At 39.0% G+C, this 14,950-nt stretch overlaps 1 protein-coding gene across 2 annotated transcripts in view; it reads left to right on the forward strand.

Moving 5' to 3' along the window:
- LOC111153260 (unc-13 homolog C) overlaps positions 1-14,950 on the forward strand; it is a 574,799-nt gene that overhangs the window by 503,248 nt on the left and 56,601 nt on the right. For both annotated transcript variants that reach the window (XM_022512170.1, XM_022512169.1), the window contains one exon: positions 980-1,060. In XM_022512170.1, the coding sequence (XP_022367878.1) occupies positions 980-1,060 (81 nt within the window). The remainder of the gene's footprint in view (positions 1-979; positions 1,061-14,950) is intronic.

A 14,950-nucleotide genomic window follows, 5' to 3' on the forward strand; every position in this document is an offset into this window, starting at 1 on the left:
AGAGCCCATGCTCCACCTGCCAAGCTGTACATCTTGATGTAGATCTGTGCCCTGTAGAAGAAGAGGCACCTGTTCTTAAGAAGGAAAGGCAGTGATTGAACCGTTAGTCAAGCCATGCATTCTCAGAGCTGTGTCCGTTCATTTGGGCTTTCCTCTAATTCACATAAGACACCTGTATTAGTTCGCAGTTAAGCTTCCGGAGGACAAAAGCCTTTCTTTGAATGAACAACCTATCACAATTACCTGGGACGGCAGAGGCATATAATAAGCACTCAATAAATATCTGTTGAATATTGTTGACTAGAATAGTGGCACCTCCGGGGAGACTCAGTTTTGGTGGGGCGGGGGGGCGTGTCAGGAATTTTTAAAATTTTCTCTTAGGTTTCTTTTTCCTTTGTGGTTGTCTTCAACTTTCTACCATCATTTCCCTAAGGAAGTTTTGAATGATGGGTTGAGAGAGTCCATAATGAACAATGAGGAAAATCCACCAGAAATGTGAAAATCAGCTCTAAAATTTTGGAAAAAAAAGATTTTAAAATAATGAAAATCTGCAGAGCCAAATTCAGTTAATTCTTGGGAGCTTAGTAATGACTAAGCATTAAGGGGAATCAAGAAAGAGAAGGAATTGGGGCCATTATAAAGTAGACTTTATCGTAGTAATTGAAAGAGGCTAAAATTCACCTCCTAACTCCCTGTCATGATTGATTTTCCTCAAAGTAACAGATAAGGTAAAAAAGCTTTGACACATGTTTCCAGATTTCTTTTTTTTCCCCTAACATTAACTTGCAAGTGAAAAGTAAAACCACATACAAATCAAAGTTCAACATTTCTTCTTTTGGAAAAGGGGATATTTATTGAATATATGACAAAATAATCCTCTCAGGTGTGTCCATGTGGGGATTATGCAGAGTCTGTTTGAAAACAGTTGTTGAATGGATTAATTGGTTAATGCATAAGTAATTGCTAACCTGTTTTCTAGGAGCACATGAGTCGGGAGGATGCCAAGGGTCTGACGCCAAGACAGTGTGCTATAATGGAGGTAGTCTTGGCTACCATCAAGGTAAGCTTACAGTACTCCTGAATTATACATCCCCAGTCCTCTATTTGCCCTCAGAGAAAAGTATCCCACATACATATCTGTAGAGCTGTGCCATCCATAGACACAGAAGATGGTTGTATGGGTATATTCCCAGAGTATGTCAGATTGAGCCTGTACTCTCGCCACATTATCCGTGTTCCTCTGCCCTTATCCTTGTTCCTTTGTCTCTGGAAGAAAATGTGTGTGAAACCTATGTTATAACATGTGTTTTCAAAGAAAGACATGTACGTACAGCCCCCCCCCCAAGTTCAATTAAATAGATGCTTCAGGAGGTTTGGGGTTAACAGAATTTCTTTTCATGTTTTCTACACTTGTTGAAATGGGTTTTAAAAGATCAATCTTCTCCTCTCTCTTAGTAAGTGCAATAATTTAATTTTCTGCTGGAAACCCAAAGGTATTGTGTTGTGTGCATCAAATTTTTCACAGCCACAGGTTGACCAGAAGTTATTGTGGTGGGGGCTAAAAATGGACAGACCTCAAAATGTAACTTAGAAGTTGTTTCCATATAATTCCTTTTATATTTTTATACATGTTTCATATTTACATATATGCATTTTATATTCTTATATGAAAGCTTATTTAAGAGTGAATTAACTAATTTATTGTCTGAATTTAAACCATGTCCATTGTCTGCACGTGTCACTGGGGGAAGCATCGCCTATCCAGCATGCGTGAACAGCATAGCAAAAACTGCTAGCTACCATGAGCCATTTTCAGAGCACAGAATTGTAGAGGATACAAACAAACATTATGATGCTGTTCATTAAAATAGACTTGTGCAACAATTGGGCACCTCCAGAAAATTGTTACCTCCCAGCTTTGGTTTTATAGTTTCAGCATTTAATAAGAGGCCATCTTTTCCTGCTTCAGTGTAAAATGAAAAATGAAATATAAAATGAAAGTTGTGAGGTGGGAATTTTGTGACACCTGGTGGAAACTGGAGAGTGGATTTAGGCAGTGAGACTATAGCAATGGAGTTTCTAAAGCTACAGCTAGAGTGTTATCCGGAAGTCTGGAAATTTTGCACAACCATTTTAAGGGAAAAAATGGAAAACTTGAAAAAGAAGCAGAAAAAAAATGCAAAACAAGCTCTTTCTAAAAAATTGTTTTCAGAAAAGTGAATAAGAAATGACTGACCTTTGGAGTTATAGTAGAACTAATGGCCACAAATCAGGAAATGCTAGTAGAAAAAATAAGAACTTTGAAGTATACCATGAAGAGAAGAAAAAGTAAAATTTTTAGATTCTGAATTTAGCCCTTTTTGAATTTTATTAAGTCAATGCTTGACTTCAAGAGAGGAAAAAAAATGTGTTCCATGAAAAGAAATGGCATTCAGACCTGGCTTCTGTCCCCACCAACAGCATTTCTTCTATTCCTCTTGGTTGGGGCACATGATCGCCATCTAGTTATACCCAAAGTCTGGGACATTCCTGATCTTCAAACAGGTTCCCCCTTCTACATTTTGACAGCTCAACTATTCCATCTTCCTCTCCAGGTCATCTGGGATAATCTTTTAATTCAGTCTTAAATAGTTCCACTAGCTGGTGTCTAAGATCCAGTAAATGGATTCATGCCATTATCTTGTTCCTCTAGGGCCTGACTCTGGTCCTCCTGAACGTCAGAGCCTGAGGTCAGGTCTCTACCTCTATCCCTATGATGAGACTCTTATCCCTCTGGTCTGCCCATCTGCCAAGGCATACACCTGGGCGTTCATTTCTATGGCTCTGTCATCAGTTTGCCACAACTGCAACTTCCTTTATCTTGTCCGATTCTGAGATTTGCCCCAACTGAATGTCCTACCACGCCCTAATTCTGATGTTGACTACAAAGGAATTCAGGTAAAAGAGGAATAACTACTTAAAGGAATTATAGCCCTACCAGCTAGTGATGGAAGGTCTTCTCAGAACCCAGCAGAGGGAACCCTATAAGGTAAGTGAAAACTTCATGAGAAGGATGTTCATATGCAAAAGCAGCAGTTGCTACCCAGGCTACCTCACAAAGGCTGCCAAAGACCCAATCCTACTTCCTCTGGAACTCAGTTTAGGCAAACAGGGTGGAAATAAAAAGTGAACAAGGAGAATGGTATGGAGTTTGTAGACTATGGACTGAAATAGTGTTTTACATTTTTCCAGGTATCTTCCATGTATGTACATTGTCTCGCCTGATCTTTAGAAACATCTGGCTGTTAGGTGTGTCGAGAGTGATCATTCACATTTTATAGATTAAACAACGGAGGCTGAGCAGGTTTAAATTACTGACAAAGGCCAGAGAGCTGCTAGTAATTGGCAGCACTGAGAAAGGACCCCAAACCTGAAGATCACTGTCCTGGCTTCTACATCATTATTTCACCAACAACCAACAAAGGGTTGGTGAAATACAGCAGACCAAAATGAATAATATTTCTTCAGAGAGATTAGTTATTTCTAGATTAAAATACCAGATTTCAATATTTAGATGGTTTTCTAAAGATGCTTTAAAGTCTTTCAACTCCTCAAAAGTATTGATGAAAATACTCTCTTAAAGACTAAAATTTTAGCTGGACTAGAGTATTTTGTCATACTGGTCTCATGTAGTTTCAATTGTAAGTCAAAAGTGGGGGGACTGTGGCACAAGTATCAGAAATTACAGTGATGTGCTACAGCTAGTGTGAGTGGGCTGTGACACATTTTATTTATTCACCTGCCAACAAGCAACCAAATCGCTAATATTTGAAAGTGAAAGTATAACTGCTGTTATAAGTGGTGATATAGATATATAGCCAACAATTTAATCAGTATGTATGAGCTAAAAAGCCAATAGGAAGACTCGGGACTGCTGTGGGATTCCCTGAAATGTGGATTTCTTTCAAAGAAAAGAAGGAGACCTTTTTCCAACAATAGATACTCTTGGCCTGAGCATGAATCCCAAGAGCCTAAGGCAATTCTTAAGTGTTGAACAATCCTCAGGTTACTTTCTGATGAAGTTTGGAAATGAAAAAACCTGGGAAAAAAGCTGGCTGGTTTCACTTTTTGCCCCGCCTTCCAAATTACCCTGGAACACTTGTTCTTTGGACCCAAACATGACACTCCACCATGTGTGTTGCAGATGTCTGACATCATGTAGGGACAACACAGAGATTTCCCTAAAAACAAGAACCATGTGAATTAGGGCCTTCTAGAAATCTGAATTGCTTGGTATAAAGGAGAAAATTGGGAGTAGGTATGAGTATCTATTCAAATATAGCTTTGGAATTTACTTCTTACTTATTTAATCCTATACAGCACCATTTCTGATCATTTAGATTCCAGACAAATGGCAGAATATGTGACATTATGCCTCTGAGGCTCTTACTCCTGACTGAGGCCCATCCCCATCCTGCCATCCATTATTCATGAGGCAATTTTGGTGGCTGCTTCTTAGCATCTTTTTTATCATTATAAGTATAGTTTTTGCATTATTTAAATTTCAGCTGCTCATGAGAAGAGCAAAATACCTAGTTTGGATTATTGCATTTCAGAATCATTACTTGCAAGCTTACGTGTGCATAGAAAATATGGTGGGCAATGAGGAGATGGCTGAAGAGAAGAGGGGTCTTGCTCTAGACTTGGGAACCTAGACCTCTACAACTAATGAAATAAGAGGTGTGGACAACGTGCTGCAGAGTGCAGAGAGGGTATTATAGAGTCTGTGAGTGTCTGGGGGGGGCTTCATGGAGAGGGAAGTTTGGGGATTTATAAAGGGGCTGGAACGGGGAGAAGCAAGGGAGAAAGTCATTTAGGCTTAGGGAAAAGCTTGAGGTGAAATGCAGGAAGGAGTAGGTCAGTCTGAAAACTTCAAGTACTCTAGTGCAGAGGAACAGATCATGACAGCTTGAGTATTGTAGGAAATAAAAGAGGAACATTGGATTGGAGCCAAATGTTGACACTTGTTGGCACCAAGGTCAAAGGGACACAGTAGCATATTTGGATCTGATATATGTAAAAAGAGGACTCCAGCTGTGGTAGAAATAGTTTCTAAAATATTTTTCAAGTAATTCCTAAAAAAAAAAAAAAAAAAAAAGTAAACCTTAGTTGTTAAGGGCAGATGATAATTTTATCTAAGTTTGCAAAATAAACTGTCTGCATGGATTTTCCAAAAATACGATATAGATATTGGAAGGAAAAAAATATGTGATGATGGGAAATTGCTACCAAAATAGTGTATGAAACCAAGATGAAAATTCTTCTTGCAAACTTGTAAAGAAACATTAGCATGTTCCCATCAGTCAGTAAAAATAGATTGAAAAAGTTCTTCAAATATATGACAAATTTAAAGAATTAGAGGAATTTAGAATTTTTATTGGGATTATAAAAAGAATGGCTTGCTAAGCATGCAGACAGTATTTATCCTGATTTTTAATTTGGCAAAACTCTTTCTCTCTCACAGATCACAACCAGGTCTGAAGTGCTTTAATTTTTGTAGTTTTATGAAGAATATAACAAACAGAACAAAATCTCTGATTTTTTTTAAGGGAAAGAAAATGATACTTATACAAGGTCTTTCAATCTCTGTTCAGATGTAATAACAACATTCCTCATCACCCACCCTTATATTACTAAATCCAGTGTATCACTGTATTAGGGTGGAAGCCTTTGCAAATAACAGAATATGAATGTTAATGCAAATATAAATAAAATATTGGGAACCACATGGGGAATTATACCACTGACAATGACCAGAGTATCAGGGTAGTAAGTGATTAAGAGAGAAGGAAACTAGAGTGTGTAAATCACTGTCCACTCCTATGGGAATAACAGGGCTTCAGGAATTATTGTCAGAAAATTAAATGAGTTATCACATTTTAAACAATTAAAACAGTTCCTGTCTTACAGAAAGCTCTCTACAAATGTAACTATCCAATCACCTGAAAACTGGTTTATTTTGGATGAGCCCTTTTCTACTGTTAAACCCAAGATCCTACCTATTCAATTGCAATCAGGTTTTAGTTTGGTTTGGTTTGGTTTGGTTTGGTTTCCCACCTTCCCTAATCCCGTCATTCTCTCTCAGTGAGGTTAACTAGTAAATCTGAGTCTGCTCCAAGCAATAGTCTAAATCCTTCTGGACTTGCCCTCTGGGCTTTTGGTTTTCTGTGCTCAGCATCCTTTCTCTATAAGGACATAGACTCCATAGGATTCTTGAGTGTTTCCTGAGACTCTCCTCTGGGAAGCAGAGCTGTTTTGTTTTGTTTTTGTTTTTCCAAGGAGTTTCTAATCCAGATTGAAAAATGAAAAAGGCACATTAAAAATTAAGTGATCTATGTTAACTTATAAGACACCAGTGTAAGATATGTAACAGGTGATACAGACGCCAATTAAGCGGGGCAGATAAAAAGTGGTCAGGATTCAGAAGAGGGAGCGACCAGTGGGAGCTCACGGAATCAGGAAAAGCTAGAGCAGCGATCTTCAAGGACAGATGGGAGTTCACAGCTGGATAGGAAAGACCCTAGTTTCTCTTGGAGAAAGATTCACTACTTGAATATAAACCAGGGGGAAAAGCATTTCATCATAGAAAGGCGCAAGACCAGAGGGCTGGGAGTCAGTGACAAAACTACTCAATGGTCTGGTCTGGATTTGACTAGAGGTTTGGGTAGTGAAGCCGTGTAAAATGACATTTCAGGAAATCTTCGAGGTGAAAGTACAGAGATCCTTTTACATCCTCAGTGTTTTCTATAAGAGAAGACCCATTGATGATCTTATAAACATGTGGCATACTCAACATGCCATTTTAGCAATGGAAATCCTACAAAATGTACAAAATGCATGGGGTAGTTGAAGATTTAGTCACAGAAATCAGTTACAGTTATTTAATGCATGAGGTGATGAGGGCAGTCCTTACGAGGGTGGCTTGAGGAATAGAAGTAGAAGACGGATATGGATGACAGGAAGGAGAGAGTCACTGGAACTTGGCAACCCCAATTGGGGCAAGGGTGAGGTGACTCGGAGGTTTTAACTGAAAGGATGGAAAAGCATGGTTCCCCCGAGAAAAATGACCAATCAGGCAGGAGGCTGTTTTTCCTACTCGCTGAAGTTAGATACGGTGGCAGGAACATCGAAATAATAGCTGGTACATCGCTGGAGACAGGGGCTGCTGCTTAGGAAACAAAGCAGGACTCAAGTTTGGGCAGTTTTTCTGCCAATTAAGTATATTTTCTTACAAGTAGAAAGAACGTCACAGTTCACAAAGCTCTTCCAGAAGGAATAATTCATCTCATCACTACAGTACCAGAGTCAGGCAGGGGGGACGTCTCTGCCCCCATCCTTCAAATGAAAGGACTGATCCTCTCTGAGGTTACATAACCCATGCACACATCGCATTGCATAGAGGAAGGAGGGTGAATTTACATTTCCTCACACATTTTAAAGTAAAAAACAAAGAGTCAAAGAGGCAAAAAAGATTCTAAAATCTCAGAATTGGAAACATAACCCAGTAGCTCCCCTTTCCCGTTCAGACGGGCATGTCATCTATAGCATTGTTGGCCTATAGACAAATGGCCACCACTTAATAATGGCCAGTGACGGCCCTCACTGACTCTCAAGGAGCAGCTTCAATTTAAGATGCACTTTATTACCAGAAAGGTGATCTTTTTTTTTTTTTAAGATTTTATTTATTTATTTGACAGAGATCACTAGCAGGCAGAGAGGCAGGCAGAGAGGGAGAAGCAGACTCCCTGCTGAGCAGAGAGCCTGATTCGGGGCTTGATCCCAGGACCCTGGGATCATGACCCGAGTAGAAGGCAGGGGCTCTAACCCACTGAGCCACCCAGGCGCCCCTGGAAAGGTCATCTTTATATCAAACCAGTATCTGTTTCCCTGGTACTTTTAGTGCTATCTTGGTCCTTCTGTCCTTTGAAAAATAATTCTACTTCCTTTTCCACATGATAGCCTTTCATACATTGAAGAAAGCTATCATGCCTTCCCAATTTATCTGCAGCCATTTATTGAATGACACGCCTTCTAGACCTTACAATATCCTGGCCCTCTACCTTTGGATGCCCTCCACTTTTTCATATTTCTTATAAATCATGAAGCCTGGGAATAAATTTATAATGACCCTAGTATTTCAGATGTGTTCTAATCAGCAGAGAATGTATTTGCTCCATCAAACCCTTCATCTTGACCCATCTATGTATATTAATGCATGATCAGAATTCATTATCTTTGATAGCTTCCCCGTCACTTTATTAAATCATGTGAAACATGAGAAAAAATGCAGCTTTATGGCTTTTGAAATTTTACTGACATTAATCCAGGTCACCCCCATTCCATACTCTGAAATAAACTTTTTATCATGAATATAGTCTCTTTCCTTTTCCTTTTTTTGTCATGCTATCCTGTAATGTTGACCCATGATTCCAGGCTGCCAAGACCTTTTCTGAAGCCACATTCTGTCATTCAAAGTAATAACGTCAAGCCTTGGCTCAACTCTACATTTTAAAAACATGCTTTCTGCCTTTGTCCAAGTCCATTGTGAAAATATCAGCCAGGACAGCACCAAGGATGGAGAGAATGACATCCAGCTGACATCCTTATCTTTCACAGCTGTGAACAGCCAACTTGCTCACAGTTTCCTGATTAAAAATCCCTTTCTTGGAAGAAAATGACTAGTGCTAACTTATTTTGCCAATTGTTTTCTGCTATTTTGTATTAATCTAAGTAAACAGAATAGATTAAATTGGAGGTTCTTGGTTTACACAGCTGGTTGCAGAGAATCAACATGAAACTGAGTCCCATTTTTGTTTGTTTAGAACCAATGGGGAAAAATCCACTTTTACATGCATAAGGGAAACATCTAGAAGGCTTTAAAACCCCATGTACACAAATTATTCTCTAGGATATAATCTCCCTCCCAATGCTTACTATAATGAAGGGAGAACTACTAAGCTGTACTGAGCTATGGATAGTGGGGTCTGTTTAATAGCTAAGACATTCACTTCCACACATCAGCCTCCAGATTACATCCTTCAGACTTAAGCCTCAGCAAAAGACAAATTCCACCCTCCTGCCTGGCTCTTGCAGAATCAAAAAATCTCCGAATGCCAAGGTATATGCAGTATTTGCAGCCCTCTTTCTTATTATCTGTGCCGGTGAGAGAAACAGACCCATGTTCTCAGGAGCGGTCACCCAGGTTCTGAACACTGTGTGAAAGGTTTCCATGAAAATAATGTTTTCATCCAGTTTGCATTTGCATAACCATAGAAGTCCTCTCCTCTGCTCTCTGAGTTAGGAACCTGTGGCATGTGTTATTTATCTGTGCTCACTGAATGGAAGCTTTCACTCTTAGGATCTTGCAACCTGTTTTTTTTCTCCGAAAATTGCCACCTTCTGCCCAGGGTTTGTCTTGCAACATTTCCTATTATACAATGCACTTAAGAGACAAAAGTATCATTTCTGTCCTTGCGCAGCATCTTCTACTGTTCACTTAGGATCCTGCTAGAGCCTTTAGAAGAATGACTCATGATACCCTCTGGCTACAAAGTCCGTTTAGTATCATAACCAAAAACTCTAGGGGGGGACCCTTAGGTTTTACCCAGGAACAAACTCATTCCCTGTTTATGTTTTCACTTCATAGTTGTTCCCCGTGTCCCAGAGGTCTATAAACTAGTGTCTTGGTAGTAAAAACATGTTCTCCTATTACAATTACAAAGGTTCAAGAACAAATACACAGTCTAGGCCTTCAGAGCCCAACTCCAGTTCTCTTCTTCCATGAAGCCTTCTCCACCCTTAGAAATATCTCCATTCTATAAAGTCTAGTCTTCTTATTTCTTCTAGGGTTTCCTAAATCTAGCCCGTGGAACACTTATGTGCCCCATAGTGTCAATAGATGTTGTATGGGATATGTGTCCTGAAGCCAAATAATTATAAGAAGCAGGTATGTTACTGAAAGGTTAAGCAGATTTCTTAACCACAGTGGGTCTCAGAGCCTTTCACATGTCAATAAGTCTTGTGAATCTTCAGGGGTAAAAAGTCATCTCAACTTCTTCAGGCCCTCTACTGCCTAGAGGCAACTGGTGTCTCCCTGGCCCCACAAGTTAGTGATGAGAACAGAATAACAGTAGCAAACAGTATATTTTAAACTATACCCAGGAACTATATTATGAGAACTACCACTTCAATTCTTCTTAAGTAGAGCTGGGACTGCTAGTTTCCCTTGATTACCTAAGTGGGATTGTCCTATTTCTCTTTTCCACTGCAGCAAATGATCTAGTGGCTGCTGAATTTTAAAATGGCAGTGCTATAGGTCGTGGATATCAACCTTTTGTCTGTACTGTCATTTGCAAATATCTTTTCCCATTCCGTGGATTACCTCTTTGTTTTGTTGACTGTTTCCTTTGCTGTGCAGAAGCTTTTGATCTTGATGAAGTCCCAAAAGTTCATCTTTGCTTTTGTTTCCTTTGCCTTTGGAGACATATCTTGAAAGAAGTTGCTGTGGCTGATATCGAAGAGGTTACTGCCTATATTCTCCTCTACGATTCTGATGGATTCCTGTCTCACATTGAAGTCTTTTATCCATTTTGAGTTTGTTTTCAGTGTAAGAGAATGGTCGAGTTTCATTCTTCTACATATAGCTGTCCAGTTTTCCCAGCACCATTTTTTGAAGAGACTGTCTTTTTTCCACTGTATATTTTTTCCTGTTTTGTCAAAGATTATTTGACCATAGAGTTGAGGGTCCATATCTGGGATCTCTACTCTGTTCCATTGGTCTATGTGTCTGTTTTTATGCCAGTACCATGCTGTCTTGGTGATCACAGCTTTGTAGTAAAGCTTGAAATCAGGTAACGTGATGCCGCCAGTTTTTTGTTTTTCAACATTTCCTTAGCAATTCGGGGTCTCTTCTGGTTCCATACAAATTTTAGGATTATTTGCTCCAGCTCTTTGAAAAATACAGGTGGAATTTTGATCAGAATGGCATTAAAAGTATAAATTGCTCTAGGCAGTATAGACATTTTAACAATGTTTATTCTTCTGATCCAAGAGCATGGAATGGTCTTCCATCTTTTTGTGTCTTCTTCAATTTCTTCCATGAGTGTTCTGTAGTTCCTTGAGTACAGATCCTTTACCTCTTTGGTTAGGTTTATTCCTAGGTATCTTATGGTTCTTGGTGCTATAGTAAATGGAATCGATTCTCTAATTTCCCTTTCTGTATTTTCATTGTTCGTGTATAAGAAAGCCACTGATTTCTGTACATTGACTTTGTATCCTGCCACGTTGCTGAATTGCTGTATGAGTTCTAATAGTTTGGGGGTGGAGTCTTTTGGGTTTTCCATATAAAGAATCATGTCATCTGCGAAGAGAGAGAGTTTGACTTCTTCATTGTCAATTTGGATACCTTTTATTTCTCTTTGTTGTCTGATTGCTGTTGCTAGGACTTCTAATACTATGTTGAACAAGAGTGGTGAGAAAGCAGAGAGAGTCATTTATCTATGGTTTCACTTATTTGTGGAGCATAACAAATAACATGGAGGACATGGGGAGATGGAGAGGATAAGGGAGTTGAGGGAAATTGGAAGGGGAGATGAAACATGAGAGACTATGGATTCTGAAAAAAAACCTGAGGGTTTGAAGGGGCGGGTGTGGGGGTGGGAGGTTGGGGGAACCAGGTGGTGGGTATTAGGGAGGGCACGTATTGCATGAAGCACTGGGTGTGGTTTAAAAACAGTGAATACTGTTATGCTGAAAAGAAATTAAAAAAAAATACATATTTTACAACAACAACAACAACAAAAAAATGGCAGTGCTAAAAAAAATGATAAATACCAAAGATGACACCTCTTTGGAAGCCTTTACGGACCCTTCCCTAATAGAAATGTTCACCAACCCCATGATCTGTATTTTCCAATTGTTTTTCTTACACCTGCAACATTATTGGAGTCATTCATTGACATCCTGGTGACATTTCCTACTAGATTATAATCCCTTTGAGAACAGCCTGTACACCTCTTTGGCTTCATATCCTTGGCATTCAGCACGAGGTCTGGTTTACAATACAAGTTTAATAAACATTTGTTAAGGGACAGAGGCAGAGAGAACAGGCAGGAAGACAGACCCCACCATTCATAGTTTCAGTGTGAGCCCACAGTTCTAGCCTCACAAACCACAGTGAAAACCATGCCCATCTTTGTGAATGCTGTCACCATGCTGCCTTATATATACCATGAAAGAACAGTTTTTGAAGCAGAGTGGAATTGTGACATGCACACAGTTATAAAACTTGTCAAAAATTTTATTTAACTCATCAGTTAATGAGGGCACCAGTAAGATCTTACAACTAGCTTATAGGAGAATTCCAAGAACCACACAGAAAAATAGGAAAAAAGGAAAGCTGAAATCAGCTTACAAATAGAAGCAAAAAGGATCTATCCACAGAACAATAATCAGTTGCATCCCACCAGAAATAATTAATTTACATTTCTATGAACAAGAATCATTTACATGATTATCCATTTTCTATCATTTACAGAGTTTTAAATAGCTCAGAGACAATGAAAAGCAAAGATAACCCAGCCAGGCAGGCTAAGCAGAACACCCACTAATCTTTTTTGGTCCATTTCAGAATCTTTGGGAGTTTTTCCTGACAAGTCTCCATCATCCCAAGAGAGGGCAAAACATCCTCTTAGGTGCTGCTCCTGGTTTCTCTTGCATTGCTTTTTATCCTAATTTTCTAGCACTTGTGCTGTTTGGTAAGAATGGAGCTTGTCTGAAAAAATTTGAGAAACAGAATGTGTTCCCAAATGTGCCCAGAGATCATGCCTATTCCTGTTCGGTGTATGCCATTGCTATACTATATAATGAGCGTAAGCTATTTCATCTGATGGTTCCTTGGTTCATTATATAAATAGATCTCCAGAGGGGGGGGCACCTCTCCATTCCTCTAGGGAAAGAGTCAAATCCCACCTGAACCTTCCCCTCTCAATATATCCTTTTAATGTTTTCTACCTTAATTCTCATATCATGTTTCCTGAACTGAGGAGGTATCATATTTTTTGATCCATTAAGGATCCTGAAACAATTCTGGACTCATACTCCTCAATATGTACTTTCTGCCTGTGAAAGTATTTTAACTTTCTTTTCTTTTCTTTCTTTTTTTTTTTTTTTTTTAGAAGAGCAAGGTGTAGGGAAAATTTTAAGTGTTTTATCTCATCATCTCTCAAAAGGAACAGGCTTTTGCCATTTTTCTATGCCTCCTTTCCATAAACATAGACTGCTTTTGGCACAGCTTGTGTTTTCACAACACACCCAGCTAAAATCAGTACAGGCATTTTTAAGTGCTAGAGGTTTTAGCACCCTCTTGGGGAGGGTGTCTGGAGTGGTCACAGTCCTTCTGCAGATTCTATCTCCATTGTCTACTTGCTCCGGCTTATGCCCTGAATCTTCTCTACTTTACACTCTTTTAAAGTGCACTCAGCTGCCAACAAATGCCCAGAATATTTTTCTGCATCTCCTCTTGACTAGGGGAGAAAATTAAGATAATTATAAGTTTTCAATTCATGAAATTCTTTTACTCAGAAATTTTAATGAGTGGGATAAAGGGATAGCACCTACCTAGTTTAGGAGCCATCTATACATTCATTGCTATTCTGATCAAAATTCCACCAGCATTTTTCAAAGAGCTGAAACAAATAATTCTAAAAGTTGTATGGAACTAGAAGAGACCCCAAATATCTAAGAAAATGTTGAAAAAGAAAAACAAAACTGGAGGCATCACGTTGCCTGATTTCAAGCTTTACTACAAAGCTGTGATCACCAAGATAGCATGGCACTGGCATAAAAACAGACCCATAGGCCAGTGGAACAGAGTAGAGAGCCCAGATATGGACCCACAACTCTATGATCAACTAATCTTCAACAAAGCAGGAAAAAATATACAGTGGAAAAAATATAGTCTCTTCAATAAATGGTTATGGGAAAATTGGACAGCTAGGTATAGGAGAATGAAACTTGACCATTCTCTTACACCATACATAAAGATAAACTCAAAATGGATAAAAGACCTCAACGTGAGGCAAGAATCTATCAAAATCCTAGAGGAGAACATAGGCAGTAACTTCTTCGATATCAGCCACAGCAACTTCTTTCAAGACACGTCACCAAAGGCAAAGGAAACAAAAGCGAAAGTGAACTTTTAGGATTTCATCAAGATCAAAAGCTTCTGCACAGCAAAGGAAACAGTCAACAAAACAAAGAGGCAACCCACAACAGAATGGGAGAAGATATTTGCAAATCACACTACAAAGGGCTGATATCCAAGATCTATAAAGAACTCCTCAAACTCAACACTCAAAAAACAGATAATGACATCAAAAAATGAGCAGAAGACATGAACAGACACTTCTCCAAAGAAGACATACAAATGGCTAACAGACACATGAAAAAATGTTCATCATCATTAGCCATCAGGGAGATTCAAATCAAAACTACATTAAGGTACACCTTACACCAGTTAGAATGGCCAAAATCAACAAGACAGTAAACAACAAGTGTTGGAGAGGTTGTGAAGAAAGAAGAACCCTCTTACACTGTTGGTTAGGAGTGCAAGCTGGTGCAGCCACTTTGGAAAACAGTGTGGAGATTCCTTAAGAAATTAAAAAATAGAGCTACCCTATGACCCTGCAATTGCACTACTGGGTATTTACCCCAAAGATACAGATGTAGTGAAAAGAAGGGTCATCTGTACCTAATGTTCATAGCGGCAATGGATATAGTTGCCAAACTGTGGAAAGAGCCAAGATGCTCTTCAACAGACGAATGGATAAAGAAGATATGGTCCATATATACTATGGAATATTATGCCTCCATCAGAAAGGATGAATACCCAACTTTTGTATCAACGTGGTTG

The sequence above is a fragment of the Enhydra lutris genome, unplaced genomic scaffold (assembly GCF_002288905.1).
Source record: "Enhydra lutris kenyoni isolate GAN:26980312 unplaced genomic scaffold, ASM228890v2 scaffoldscaffold31, whole genome shotgun sequence".
Taxonomy (NCBI): domain Eukaryota; kingdom Metazoa; phylum Chordata; class Mammalia; order Carnivora; family Mustelidae; genus Enhydra; species Enhydra lutris.